Below are 15019 nucleotides of genomic sequence, written 5' to 3' on the forward strand. Positions count from 1 at the left end.
TGGAATTGCATAGAGTATTTTTGGAATTGTCTGTGTAGTTGCAGTTCAAGTTTAAGAGGATATGTAAAACTTGTACCAGTCGTCTAAAATATATATGAAGGAGCAGTAGACTTGTTTGCTAGAAAGAATGCAAAAGTATTTGCAGATTTATTTTGTAGATAGTGCTAAATCTCTGTTTTCTGTTCCCAGAAAGAAGATTAAACTATTTTTCTTGCTGTTTCACAAAAAAATTGGATTGTTCAAAAAAAAAAGGCAAGCCTCCTGTACAATTTATCAAAAAAGTATTCTCCTTCTTTGTGCCTCCAACTCAACCTCTAAACAGCAGCAGCAGCAGCAGCAGAAATATTTGTTTATTAGAGTCATGTTCCTTTAAGTGTTCAATTAAACACTATTAAGTTGGTCAAGGAGGGCCTAAGAAAAAGTAAACCAGAGTTGCATTTATATAGAAAAGTTAGAAGTGGGAATAGATACTAACATTACTCTGCAACATGAAAGAAAACCATTAAAAAAAAATCCCACCATGATCTGTGTTTGTTGTGTGATCAGCTTTGGGGAAATGGTGTTCGCCATTGCTCAGTCCTGTCACCAGCTCCCAGTGTGAATCTTCTTTGAGAAATGGCTCCCAGCCGCAGAACCCAGCCTCAAAGTCACAGTTGAGATCATTTGCTGTTAGCCATAGCCAAGAAAACAAAAAAGGAAAAATGAACTCGAGGGTGGGCAGTGAAACACTGATTCTACAGTCAACTCCGGAGATCAGTATATCCATTCTGCTTTGTAGTTAAGTATTTCTGATGACCAGAATAGCTTTCCTTTTTTCAACATGGTGCACTTCCTGTGTTCTGAGTGCAGCATGACTACAGACAAGTCTGGTGTATTTCATCCTCATGTCTCATCTCCATTCTACCTAATAATGCCTAGGGGAAACTCCACAGCTTCAGGTAGTAACTAATTCCCCAGGCTTCTGCACTGGTAGTTTTAAAAATCCACTTAAAAGGAAGAATTGAAATGAATCCTGAATCTTGAAGACATTTGGATCACTATCTTAATGCTCATTTCATTAGTTCATTTTTAAAAGTGTTTTCAAATTAAATGTCTCACCATTGTACAACTGCAAGTACATTAGATATTCTGAACATTGCTTTTCTTCTCCTAGTATGTAACTAAAAAGTTGGAAAACAGTTACATTCCCACATATATAATAAAAGAACTAGTTCTAGGAGAAATCAGGGTTTGAGCAAGCTTTATAAACACCTTTCCCAGTTTGATACCAAATTGCTGAGAAATAAAACATGCTTGAAGCAATGGGGAATAAAATAGAAATTCCAACCATTTGATGTATGCTTTGGAGAAATTATTTTTCATTGTTTAAATTTAATTTTCCTAAAATAAGATCATAACCTCAACCAATCTGAGGTACGAGTCTGGAGTAATGTTAATACCATTAATTTTAAAACTTATTTCTGAAACAATTTTTTTATGAAGAAACATTTTTATAACACTGGGGAAAGAGGAAAAATCACATCATAATTTATCAAGAGACATCAGATTTTTAATACATTCCCATAGTTATTACCAATAAACATTTACCAATGAGTTCCAAGTACTTGTCAGGAATGTGTGTGTGTGTGTGTGTGTGTGTGTGTGTGTGTGTGTGTGTGTGTGTGTATGTGTGTGTTCGTGTTCTTTAGGTCTCAAAAATACAAAGTACTTGTCAGGAATGTGTGTGTGTGTGTGTGTGTGTGTGTGTGTGTGTGTGTTCTTTAGGTCTCAAAAATACAATTACCTCTGAAAGTGAAATACTAAACTAATTGGTAGAATACTAATCAATTAAATGTCCTGTAGAAGATTTCAGCAAATAGGACATCTAGATACCAAAGTTTATAATATGCAGCCTCCATAAATCAAGAATTCTAGGTCATAATTAAACATTCCACAGGTGCTTATTTCCAAAAATTGTTTTCAACTTGAAATAACAGGCCCTATAGGGCCAGAAAGTTGAATTTTCTTATTACACCTTAATAATCCAAAATGTCCAAATCTCTGTAACAAAAAGGCTTAGTTTCATGACCAGATATTTCTTCACTAGATTATCAATAATTAAAACCCTAAAGTGCAATATGCAAATAGAAATGCCACTTAAATTTATTCTCCATGTAAATTCAACATTTAAATCACAAATCCATGTTTGTTTAAAGATATATAATGGGTATATGAAAAAAGATTTATTATTCTGTTTATAAGCAAATGTAATTGTCTCCTCTAAGTGGGTTTCCCAGTGAAATACAAACTATTACATTGGCTGCAGTACATAATAAAAAAAAAGTGTGCTTCATGGTACTTAATGCTGCACCATTATGACAAGCAAATGCAGGTCAATATCTGCCCAACTGGAAATCTGCAGCTTCTTTTTTTTTTTTTTTAGTTTTCCCAGCTCTGGCTGCACAATTGTTGATAAAGGTCAGAGCTAATGATGAAAAGTTAATCTTCCAAGAAGAGTCTCTTCTGCTTTTTAACACAGTCATTATATTTATAAATCATTGCAATTGTCTCTCTGGCATGGCCATTCAAATACATTTTTTGGTTTAGTTCCTTCATCTCCTATGAACTTTGCCACCTTCTAGGCCACCGCACAGTTCTTCTAAATTGTCTAGCTTTATGCAGAAATATCTAAGACTCAAAATATATACCTGTTATCTCCACAATGTGGTTACAAAGTCCCAATTCTTGGTTATGAACTTGGCTAAGGAACCCTTCAGTTTCTCCCAATGGAATCCCCGACTCGTAGAAGTGCATTTCCCAAAACTAAAAATCATGGTCTAGAAAGCCCTGTTTCTGGGGCCCAGGATTTTCTGGTTTGTACCTGGTATCCTAATATCATTACTACCTCTTTCTTTTCCTTTTACTTTCATTCATTGAGTAATAAACTCAATATTATTCTGTTGGGAGCAGTAAATTATACATTGCTGCACTAAAGGAACAAGTCCACAAAAACAACCATCTTCTTCATGCTCGCAGGTGACTATTGGAAGTAAACACCATCATTCCCAAACAAGCAGAGGTGAGGAGTAGAAAGTGTGAGAAATGTGAGTGTCACACTATGCAGGCATTGCCAAGCCTTTGGACACACTTCACAACTGCAAGACAGAAACAAGTATTTGTGATAAATTAACCCTGAGTTGTATAAATGTTGAAATTTAGCTTAGGATGTAAGTTCAGATGATCTCTTCCATCATATAGGTGTTTATCATTTAAAATGTCAACCATTATTTTTCTATGGGACACTATACACAACCATTGTCCTTAGAAAAAAATTTTAAAAATTTAATTATTAAAAATTCATCACCAGAAAGATTTGTTACTTGCTATAACATATGCATACATTCACAGTCTTTCTGTGGCTGGTTCATTTCACTTAGCATAATGTCCTCAGAGTTTATTCTGTTGTTGCTCATGGTGCTTATCATTAGGTAATTTTCACATATGTATATATATATATATGTGTGTGTGTGTGTGTGTGTGTGTATATATATTCACATATTTTCATATATATTCATATATATCAGATCTTTTATGTGCTGGTAGTAGAACTTGAACTCAGGACGTTGTGCTTTCAGAATTATTTTGTTTTTGTTTTTGTTTAACATTTCATACTATTTTTTATTAATTTTTTATTGTGAAAATACCGTACAGAGGGATTACAATTACATGAGCAAGGAAATGAGTACATTTCTTATCAAGCATTGTTGCCTCCTCCTTTGTTTCCCCTTCCCATCCCTTCCCTCCCATCTCCCTCCCACCCCCCCATTCCCCACCCCCCACCCCTGCCAAAGTTGTAAAGTTCATTTTTCGACATAACGTCTTGAACATCTCATTGTTGCAATGGGTCCCCCTGTATCCCTATTTAAACAATTTGTTTTTGTTTTTGTTTTGTTTTGTTTTTTTTTTACCAGAGTTAGCACAATGTCCCTTAAGCCACACCTACCCTTCCAGTTTTTTGGGTTTCCGGATCCTCAGATCTCAGGATCCTGAGTAGCTAGGATTATAGATGTGGACTATGGGGCCCAGCATATCTCAGATCTTTAATCCATTCATCAAAACTCAAGATTTTTACAGATACTCAGCTCTTGTAGATACTATTACAATGCAGATGAGAGTGTAGATTATTGCCTCTATTTTATACAAGATTGTGCAAATGAACATTAAAAATTTATTGTTTCATAATATAATGGTAGTAAATAGTGTAGGAATGAGTGTTCTGACTTTTATTCTAAGAGGCCACTGACAAGTTTACCTCTTAGCTTTTGTGCCATCTTAGTTTATATGCCATCTATATCCTTCTTCAAGCTGTCTACATTTTTTGAATCATCTTTCATACACTGTCTCTCAGAGTTTAAGGTGCAGATGAACCACCTGGGACGTTGTAAGAATGAAGCCTTTGAGTCTGGAGAGGTACACTAGGGCATAGGTCTCTTTGAACAGTTTCAGTTGATGTAGTCCACAGAGGTCAAGACAGCAACAGAACACCAGCAAACCCGACCAGCCTTTGAGCCAATGGCCCAGTACCTTGTATACTTCTTAAATCAGTGTCTGGAAGAAAGGGTAACTTGGCGATGAAAGAGCAGCTGAGGAAGGGTGCCTTTTGGGGAAGCACTCTTCACAAGTTAATCTTTGCAAGTATCCAGGTAAGGGAGCGCTTCAAACTTCACATATAAGCTAAGGGAAATTAAATGTATTTTGCTTGTGTTTCATAAAAAACTTGGAAATTTTCTTTATGAAATACTTTTGTATTGAAAGGTTAAAATTGTACAACAAAAATTATTAAGTGTGTAAAATGTTCACACACACATAATTTTTAAAATTTTAATGGAAGCCCTCTCATTTTGAAAGAATACATATACTCATGTGTCTATATATTATCATAGATATGCATAATTATTTTAGTGTAAAATATAATGCAATTTATATCCTTTTAATAATTCCATATAAATGATTACACAAAATACTTAAATATACTTAAATAGTTATATGAAGTATTCATTTGGCATTAAAATATATGAACACACATGCATGTGTGTTTGTACACACACACACACACACACACATATATACATACATCTGCATGTGCTCTCTGTACTATTATCACATTTTTAAATCATAACTGCTGTGCCAAGTTGATCACAACCAAGCAAGCATAAAAAGGTTTTATAGAACAAGTTCTATTATTTTGGAAAATTTCCAAGACTAATAAATAGCAATATTTGTGAATAAGCACAGATATCTAACCCTGCATTTATCCAAAGTAAATAGCAGAATAGTACTAAGATACTATATTTGAAAAATGCCAGCTAAAGAGTCAATAGAACTTCAATAAAGGGATAAAATGGAAAAATATGTCCAAATTTAAACACAAAAATAACCTGTATTACTTCAAGTAGGAACTTGGTTGTGAAAAGCTATTAAAAGAAAGCAGTACAAAGAATCACTTACTACAGGGGAGAGAAGAGAAAGGACAAAAGAAACTAAGCTTCCACAGGTACAATTGAAAAGAAATATATTTTCTTTTAGTTATTTAAATTAAAAATGATAGAACCTGTTAGAAAGATGAATTTCCCTAAGAGAAATTATCTGTGAAATTGTCTGTGGAAAATTTGAATAAGGCATAGAAAGAAATCTGACATATATTAGACAAAATAAATTGTCCTTGATTTAAGCTTTTCGAATGAAAGAGAAGAGTCATCTAACAACTCCTGTGAGATCTCATTGGTTAGTATGTTATTTGGCTTAAAGGTAGTTGGGAACTTGCTGAACTGATGTTTATGAGGAGGCCAGCACAGAATATTTTCCTTGTTTTCCTATTTCCCCCTTTCAGTCCCTCTTCATTTCTCTTAATAAAATCTTCACTCACTTATCAAGAAGAGCATGTTGTACAAAGATCTTTTCATTAAATGGTGACATTTATCTTATTGCAATATTCTCCCCAGCTCAACTAAATATCTCACTAAAACGCTTCAGAAAAATAAATGTCATCAATTTTAATTTTTTTTACAAAAGCTCTTATATGTGATATAGAAAAATAGATTCATTTAGTTAGAATTCATGGGTGTCAAAAGGACATCAGAGTCTTGGTTGCTAAGCTACCTCATATGAAAACCATACTGTAGGCTGTAAGTTAAATTCCATTTGGTTTGAAATATACCTAGGTTTGAATACTAATAGGATCTCTGTCACCCCTCCTATCAGAAGCTGCATAAAAGCCCTAAAGGAAGATTTTTTTTGTCCTTCTGACTGCAATGATAGCTGAAGTGATTTCTACAGTGATCGTGGCTGCTGTGGAGGAAAGGACAACTTCTTCCTCTTTACTCTCTCTCCTCTAAGTCCATAATAATTGGTAAGAAAAAAAATTAACAAATTATTAGCAATCCATAAAAATCTTCCTAAAGGCTGAGATACCAAGAAATTCTTTCTCATATATTTTCTTTTCTAAATGAGGTATTTCATTTTTGTATGATCTTTAAGTAGTTGTTCAGAGAGGTTTCAATTCAAGGTTATTAGTCTGTGAGTACAATACACCTTGGTCCGTGTCATGCCTTCGATCATTCTCCCCATCTCTCCCACCTCCATCCATCCCCTCAAGTTACCTGGTTCCATTTTCACATATGTACATTGGATAGCATGACTGCATTTGCCCATCCTTTCTCTTTTCACTTTTCTGGCCACTTTGTCTCCCCCACCCCCAACAGCACATGTTCCAGCTTCTTAGTATTTATTTTGTTAAACTGTAACTCAAAGAAGTTACACCAGTGGAATCTTCCCCTGCATACACCATACTTTAGTTAGCATATATGCATATGATCTTGTATATGTTGTGTGTGTATATATATAACCCATATGTGCTTACAATATATTTTCTTCTTTAACCTAAGCATATGTACACTAACTAATCATGATTCATTTGTTGAACAAATTGAGGGATTTTATTTTTGCAATTTTAGCAGCAAGCACCAAAACTTGTAATTAATAAAGAGAAGAGACCCTCAAGAGCATAGTGATAATAGTTTGAGAGCAAGAAAGATCATCAATCTTATTTCTCAGGTTAATTTACCTTGAGATAAACAAAGCCTGTTCCAATGCAATTCATGAATTAGAACAGGTGCACAAGCACCACAGTCCACTTACAAAAAGTTACTGGGTCTTCATCATTTCCATCAAAGCAGTCCTGCCGAGAGTCACAGTGTGGTTTGGGGACAATGGATTGGCCACTGGCACAAGAAAATTCATCCATAAAGCAACTGTGTCTGGAGTTGTTGTGTGCACAAGCATAGAGCCATAGCTGATCAAGCCCAATAAAACTTCTCTGGCTCAAAATGACACCTTCAAAAACAATCTTCAGAAAAGACATGATCAATTCATGAACTTTATCACTCTTGAAAAAAACTAAAGAAGGCTGAAGAGATTAAACAGTTATTGCAAAACACAGCAGTTTAAAGCAGCCAAATGCAATTGATAGTTTCTATTTTATAAATTCAACTTATCTGCTTAATAATTATGAACTCATTTGCTTCACTAAGGATTCCTGACCAGACAAAATTCAGCATTCCATTTAACTGCCCAAATCACTTTGACCACAAACTACAGTTTGTACATTATCTTAAGAGCTCAGTTTTTTTAGTCTCAAGAGAAAGGGAAAATATTGTCAGTACTTATAGAATAGGAGTTATAACTGTGAAGGGAACTGTCAGGTAATGGAAAGGAATAATATAAAAATTAAGAATATGTTTAAAAGTCAAACTTATATTGAACAACAATTTCCCTGATAATAAGTCCCAAATAAATTTTCTCAATTAAATTGCTAACTTTTATTGGAGATATGCAACTTTAACAAGTCAACAATCCTACATTGGCAGTCAAATGTAAGACATTGTCAAAATATTAATATGCTTGAGGTTCTATAGAGATTAATGGTTAATAAACAGTAAGAGTACAGTAACAAATAATTGATTACCAAGTAACAAATTTACCGCTGTACAATTTAGTTGCCCACCAGCTACAGATGGTTACTTCAACTTGAATTAAAATAAGACTAAAATTCAATTTATTAATCATGTTAGCTCCATATCAAATATACAGACCAATGTGGCCAGGGTCTATCATATCATATAGCAGAGATAGAGAAAATTCCATTACTACATAAAGTTCAACTGAACAGATTTGAAATAGATGTTTAAGATCTGGCAAGATACTAGGAATAAAGTCATACAGTTTAAAATTTTTCAAAACATAAAAAGATATATTTGTTTAAGAATTAAGATCAAGTTTCAGTTTGCAACTATATTTTAAAAATTAGTTCCCAAAATAATATTGAGCTCATATCATGTCCAAGAGTAACAAAACTTTTATGTGCTGCTATATGCAATCTACTTTTATTTTTCTGCTATGTGAATATAAATTAGTGGACCAATTGCTTTGCATTTTCACAGCAGGAAGAGCTCAGATATGCAGAAATAATATCACTTGAAGTTTAAAAAAATTGATGAGCTTAAACATAAATCTCAAAAGTCTGCCATTATTGAAAAGCTAATTACATTTCATATGCACTTAGAAACCTGTAATAACTGCCAAATTTACTCTCTTTAAATTTCATGTTGTTTTATCTTTGAATACAAAACAAAAAATTTAGTTTTATGGAAAAACAAACTTATTTAATACATCCTTTAGAAGTTATATAGATCAATATCAGGTTATATAATTTTGAAATTTAATGTCAGAATGTTAATTCAACAGGATAGGATGTAAGCTTCAACTTAAGACATCTACAAAAATACTTATGATTCAAAAATTCCACACTGGAATTCTAAAAGTCTACATAATTATACATTAGTTCTTTGGAGACTCTTCCCTTTTAACACCTGGAAAACTGCATAAATATGATCCTACCATAGGGAATTGAACGTAATTTGTTTCTGCAAGCTATACATACAATTAGTCTCATTAACTTTACTCACACTGCAACATAGATAAACTTATATATACTATATACACAATCTTTAATTTAGTAAGAGACAGAATTTGCTGAGCTTTCTTTGAGCATATGCATTTGTCAGCTTTATTTTGGTATACCTTCAGCTATCCATATGTAATAAAATATAAATTAATATATTCTACATGCTTGCACAAACTCCACTGATTTCCAATATCCATTTACTGTGTTATGCTTTGTACACTGTGCTTCCCTGTGTGAAATAGATGGGTTGGAAAGTGGTCAGGAAGGAGCCCACAAGAATGATCAAGTTTGTTTCAAAGTAGATGCAAAGGGCTTCCTCTATTCATGGGATATTTGGCCTACTGAGTGCCAAGTGTAATGAAAGCAAGTGTATCATTTCTCTTCAGAGCATTCAAGTCTACCTTCCTAATTTAAATTATAATTTAAATTTAGCAGTGGATGATAAACTCAATACTGCAAAACTAAAATTTAAACTTGAGATGAAAAATTGTTTATTTTCCTTATACCTGAAATGTCTTCAATTCTGCTGGTATTAACACATTAGCTTTCACCCATTTTCTGTGGGTTGATATATTGTACGTCCAAAATGTTGCTTCATCCTTTGATTCAAAGAGACAAAATTTACATGTTTGCTCCCTTAATTACATTTTATAAATGATTTCCCTATCCTATGCCATTAATAACAATGAAATCTAAAGCACTGACAATTAAGAATAAATAAGGTGAATAACATTTGTGAAGAAAAAAATAAATATGTTTAAATGTTTAATGTTATCAATACTTATTATTTTTACATATTAGTGGGACTTAGTATTTTCCTACATGCAAACATGTGCATTAATCATATTCAACTACCATCTTCTATTTACTTCATATATCAAGAATATTAATACAGACCAAAAAAAGTTTGAATTGAATCATACTTTTTTCATTATGCCTTTGCTGAAAGACATAATTAGTAATTAGAAAAGTTATAGGTTACATAGGGTTTCACTGGGTTTGGTTTACATTGCAAAGATTATTGATACATAAATTGTACAACAAACCTAATTGAAGTTAAATTTTTGGTTTCTGGAGTTGGGAGTGTTCATTTTATAAAACTCTCCCCCATGCTACAAAAGAGGTAGAGAGATGTTGTCTATTTTATATATCTATATTTGATAGGTATATATCTATATTTGATAGATCTATCAAATAGACATATCTATTTATTTGATAGATCTATCAAATAGATGTAACAACTAAGACCTATTATTGTAGGTACTATATTGTAGGTACAGAATGCTAGACACTATTTCTATTCTAACAATAAAGGAGAATGTATTACTTTAATGTATTAACCCCTCTACTCATTTAATTTCATGCCTTAGAATACGATCAGTATCCTTTATAAAGTCAGGCATAACTAAAAATGCTATAAAAATAAAAAGAGAACCAAAGACAGATGTGTCCTATACTTTCAACTATCTTTGTAATAAGAATTCTGATATTTGAAGAACAGAACATAAGAAAATCCTATTCATAAGTGGGTAGTGGCACCCAGTTGTGTATACATGACTTTTGTTGGAAAATGCAATTTCCTTGCAGAAATTTCAAACAGATTTATTCAAAGCATTCTAAGCTGAAGGACACACACTCAAATTTGTTTTCTTTCTTCTAACATCAAGAATGCCTGTAATCACTGCCAAATATTTCTCGTTTCTAAAATGCCTGACTTCCCTCGGTGATTCTTTATCCCATCTCTGAACATAGTCTTTACAACACAAGTTCTCATATTACTTCATGTATATTACCTACAGATAATCTCACTGCTAAAGTTAAGTTAGGAAGACAGATTTTACTTCCTATCTGTGAATTGCTTTATTCACTAGCATAACCATCATTAAGTTGCTCAACCTAGTATGATTTTTTTTAAAAATTTAAGTGATTCTTTCTTCTTTGTTTAGTTAGCAAATATTAGTCCTTAAAATATATTGAATGGTACTGAAACAAATTCTTTGTGCCCATCATATATATATATATACATATATATGCATCCATATATATATTTCAATAGAATAAATAGTAAAGTCTAAAACAGAACAGATCAGTTTCAGTCAAATTGAGAGTTTCTTAACTATGCCTTCATGAATTTTAGAAATTTTACAGATTAATATTTTGCAAATTATCACACTAACTTTTTTTTTTGCCAGTCATAAGGCTTGAACTCAGGACCTGTCTGTGAGCTCTTTTATTCAAGGGTTGCACTCTACCCCTTTGAACCACTGAGCCACTTCTGGTTTTTGAGTGGTTATCTGCAGATAAAAGTCTCATGGGGACTTACCTGCCTGGGCTGGCTTTTGAACCATGATCCTCAGGCCTCAGCCTTCTGAGTAGCTAGGCACATTATCTTTTGTATATCCTAAAATGACTTTTGAATGACTTTGAAAAGAGATGAGGCTAAAGAATAAAACACACACACACAAAACTAAAAAACGGAAACACAAGTCTCAAGAAATATAAGTTTCACTTATTCAATACAATTGAAATTAATGCTAGTTTCTTCTTACCTTATTATTATACAGTCCTACTCTTAAAACACTGTTTTCCATGGAGTAATGGAATTGGAGATGGCACTTCGTGGCGAAGCAGTGACACACAGAGCTGTTTAGATAAGCCCGACTGAATGAAGCACTCTTGGCCCCCATCCATACATAGAAACCTTAAAAATAAAGAAAAAGAATCAATTTAGAAAAACAAATTAGCTGGTTTCTGCCTAAACACATCAATTTTATTTCTGAAGATTTTCAAAATGATGCTTAACACATAGTATTATATTTTAAAAGATATGGTGTTTAGAAATGATGATTGAAGAGACAAAGGGGAAGATAATGCAGTAATAAAATTCAATGTACATCCTACAAAATTAAGAAAATTGAGGGAAGGGATGAGATTGGGAAGGACGAGGGAGCATGATAAAAGAGTGACATTGATCAAGATGCATTGTATTTATAAACTGCTCTGTTGAATGGCAATTCTTCTATATATCTACTTGAAGAAAAAATATTAAAAATAAACATGATTATGTGAATGGCAAACAATGGTTCTTATTTCATATGTGATTTCTAAAATGTACTAAATCTTTCCAAGTTCCTCATACCAATTTGTTGTTGTTGTTGGTTGTGGGGCTTGAACACTGGGCACTGTCCCTCAGCTCTTCAGCTCAAGGTTAGCGCTCTACCACTTGAGCCAAAGTGCAAATTCTGACTTTTTCTGCTTATGTGGTGCTAAGGAATAGAACCCAAGGCCTCATGCATGCAAGGCTAGCACTCTACCACTGAGCCACCTTCCCAGCCACTTCATACCAAAACTGAATTGGTATTCTTACTAGGGAAAGTCAATATTCTTTTTTAAAAATTATTTTGTTTTAATTATTTAATTATTGTTTATTGTAAAAAAATTATTGTTTATTGTAAAAAAAATACTGTTTGGGGGGGTACAGCTACATGAGCAAGGTAATGAGTACATTTTCTACCGAGCATTGTTGCCTCCTCCTTTGCTTTTCCCCTACCATCCCTTCCCTCCAACCTCCAAAACTACTACCACCCCCTGCAAAGTTGGTTTTCAACATAGTGTTTTGTACACCTCATTGTTACAATGTAAAGCCAGGTTAAGCATTTTTTTCCCTTCCCCTTCCCAAATTAGAGAAGTGTATATACTGGATGCAGGGCACCAGAGCCAAATACAGTAAAAACAGGGGTTATACCGTGGGGGAGGAACATATAAAGAAACAAAAAAAATCACATAGTACATTATAACTATGTTAAAAACAATAGCAAGAAAGAAAAAAATTTGTGTCCCTATCTTGGGGTTCATTTTGCTTAACATCGTCTTAAATGGTCATATGTACATGGTTTTTGGCCTTTTCTGCTTGTCCTACACATGTACTAGTTATTGAAAATAAGGGAAACCATGGGACCTATGTTTCTTTGGGCCTGGCTTACTTCACTTAATAGAATTTTTTCCAAGCCTTTCCATTTCCTAACAAATGGGGCAATGTTATTCTTTCTGATGGAGGCATAGAATTCCATTGTGTATATATACCACATTTTCTTGATCCCTTCATCTAATGAGGGACATCTGGGTTGGTTCCATATCTTATCTATGGTAAATAATGCTGCAATAAATATTCTTAAAAGTAGTCTATGACACAAAACTATAACATCAAATTATTATCCTTTTAAGTGTCATTATACATTCTTTCTTTAGTTAATTATTCTTCCAAGAATTCTTTTCCCTATTGGTAAGTTTTTTCTTCTTTGTATATAATATTTTATATATAGTTTCACAGAATATAATTTAAAATGTCATCTTTCTTAGCAAATCACATAAAAAGATTTAGATATCGATATTAAACTACACCTGAAGATTTTGTAGTATTTGAAAATATTATCAATCTGTTTTCCCCTCTGATATTTAAAAGTAAATATTAAACATGCAGATACAAAGTTCCTATGATTTATATATTAAAAATGAAGTCTGAAGCTGGGCGCTGGTAGCTTACACAATTAATCTTACTACTCAGGAGGCTGAGATTTGAAGATCATGGTTCAAAGCCAGCCCAGATTTTGAAGAGTTCCTGAGACTCTTATCTCCAATTAACCACCAAAAATCAGAAGTGGCTCAAGTGGTAGAGTTATAGCCTTGAAAAAAAAAGCTCAAGGATAGTCCCCAAGGCTCTCAGTTTAAGCTTACTACTAGCATCAAAAAGAAAAAGTAAAGTCAAAATATACTATTTCTTTGCAGGTTGATGTTTCAGCAGCTTCTAGAATTATAAAGTTAAATTAGCTAAAACTCTACCAGCAATATGTTAAGCTTTAATCAAAATAGCATAGTAAGTTAGTAATGATAAACCAAATAAAAATACATTTTTAAGAAAGGAGAGGGAAAACAAAACAATGTAAAATATTTCAAAGATTCAGAAATAAAAAGTATGCTAGTTGGTGAATGGAACTAACATGATAGACTACTTACGATTAGGACCAAATATGCTAAGGGGATTTTAGTAGTTTTTTATTGTAAAGACACTGTACAGAGGGGTTACAGTTACATGAGTAAGGCAATGAGTCCATTTCCTATCGAGCACTGTTACCCTCCTTTGTTTTTCCCCTGCTATCTCTTCCCTCCCCACCTCCCTAACACCTACCTTCCACCTCCCTCCCAAGTTGTAAAGTTCATTTTCAACACAGTGTCTTGTACATCTCTTTGTTATAATGGGTAAACCTGTATCCTTGTTTCAGCATTTTGTTATTTCCCTTCCCCTCCCCAATTTAGAGAAATGGATATACAAGATGCAGGGCACAGGAATCAAACACAGTGACAACAGGGATTATACCATGGAGGAAGAACATACAAGAGAAACAAAAAAAAATCACATAATACATTAAAAAGAACATATGAAACCAACACAGATGCCCCTCAATAGATGAAAATGTGGTATATATACATAATGAAATTCTATGCCTCCATCAGAAAGAATGACATTGCCCCATTTGTTAGGAAATGGAAAGACTTGGAAAAATTTATATTAAGTGCAGTAATCCAGACCCAAAGAAAGATAGGTACCATGGTTTCCCTTATTTGTAACAACTAGTATATGTCTAGGATAATCTTACCAGACCAGTAGAAAAAATAAAAAACTATGTACATTTGACTATATAAGATGATGCTAAGTGAAATGAACCCCAAGATAGGGACATAAGAGGTTTTTTTCTTTGTCTCTGTTGTTTCTATGTTATGGGTTTTGATCAATCTATGTATTGCTGAGAGGGGTAGGGGAGAGAGATGTATGTGCAGGGGAGAGAGATATATGTGCAGAGTCAAACTCTTGAAACCAGAGAACAGGGTTAAGAAAACTTGCTTATAAAAATGTTCAACAACTTAAGACTAAAAAAAAAAATAGGATGTGTAAAACACCAAGGATGACTATGAAGTATGAACCCCTTAAGAAGTTTTCTTGCACAGTTAAAAGTCTTGGGG

At 33.4% G+C, this 15019-nt stretch overlaps 1 protein-coding gene across 1 annotated transcript in view; it reads right to left on the reverse strand.

Annotated features, from left to right (window-relative positions):
• Nucleotides 1-15019, reverse strand: part of Malrd1 (MAM and LDL receptor class A domain containing 1) — a 504118-nt gene that overhangs the window by 422672 nt on the left and 66427 nt on the right. Inside the window, exons 8-11 of the mRNA XM_013014599.1 lie at nt 11551-11702; nt 9508-9600; nt 7177-7384; nt 520-666 (exon numbers count right to left, since the gene is read on the reverse strand). Of these exons, the coding sequence (XP_012870053.1) occupies nt 520-666; nt 7177-7384; nt 9508-9600; nt 11551-11702 (600 nt within the window). The remainder of the gene's footprint in view (nt 1-519; nt 667-7176; nt 7385-9507; nt 9601-11550; nt 11703-15019) is intronic.

This window comes from Dipodomys ordii, unplaced genomic scaffold (assembly GCF_000151885.1).
Source record: "Dipodomys ordii isolate 6190 unplaced genomic scaffold, Dord_2.0 Scaffold24, whole genome shotgun sequence".
Lineage (NCBI taxonomy): Eukaryota > Metazoa > Chordata > Mammalia > Rodentia > Heteromyidae > Dipodomys > Dipodomys ordii.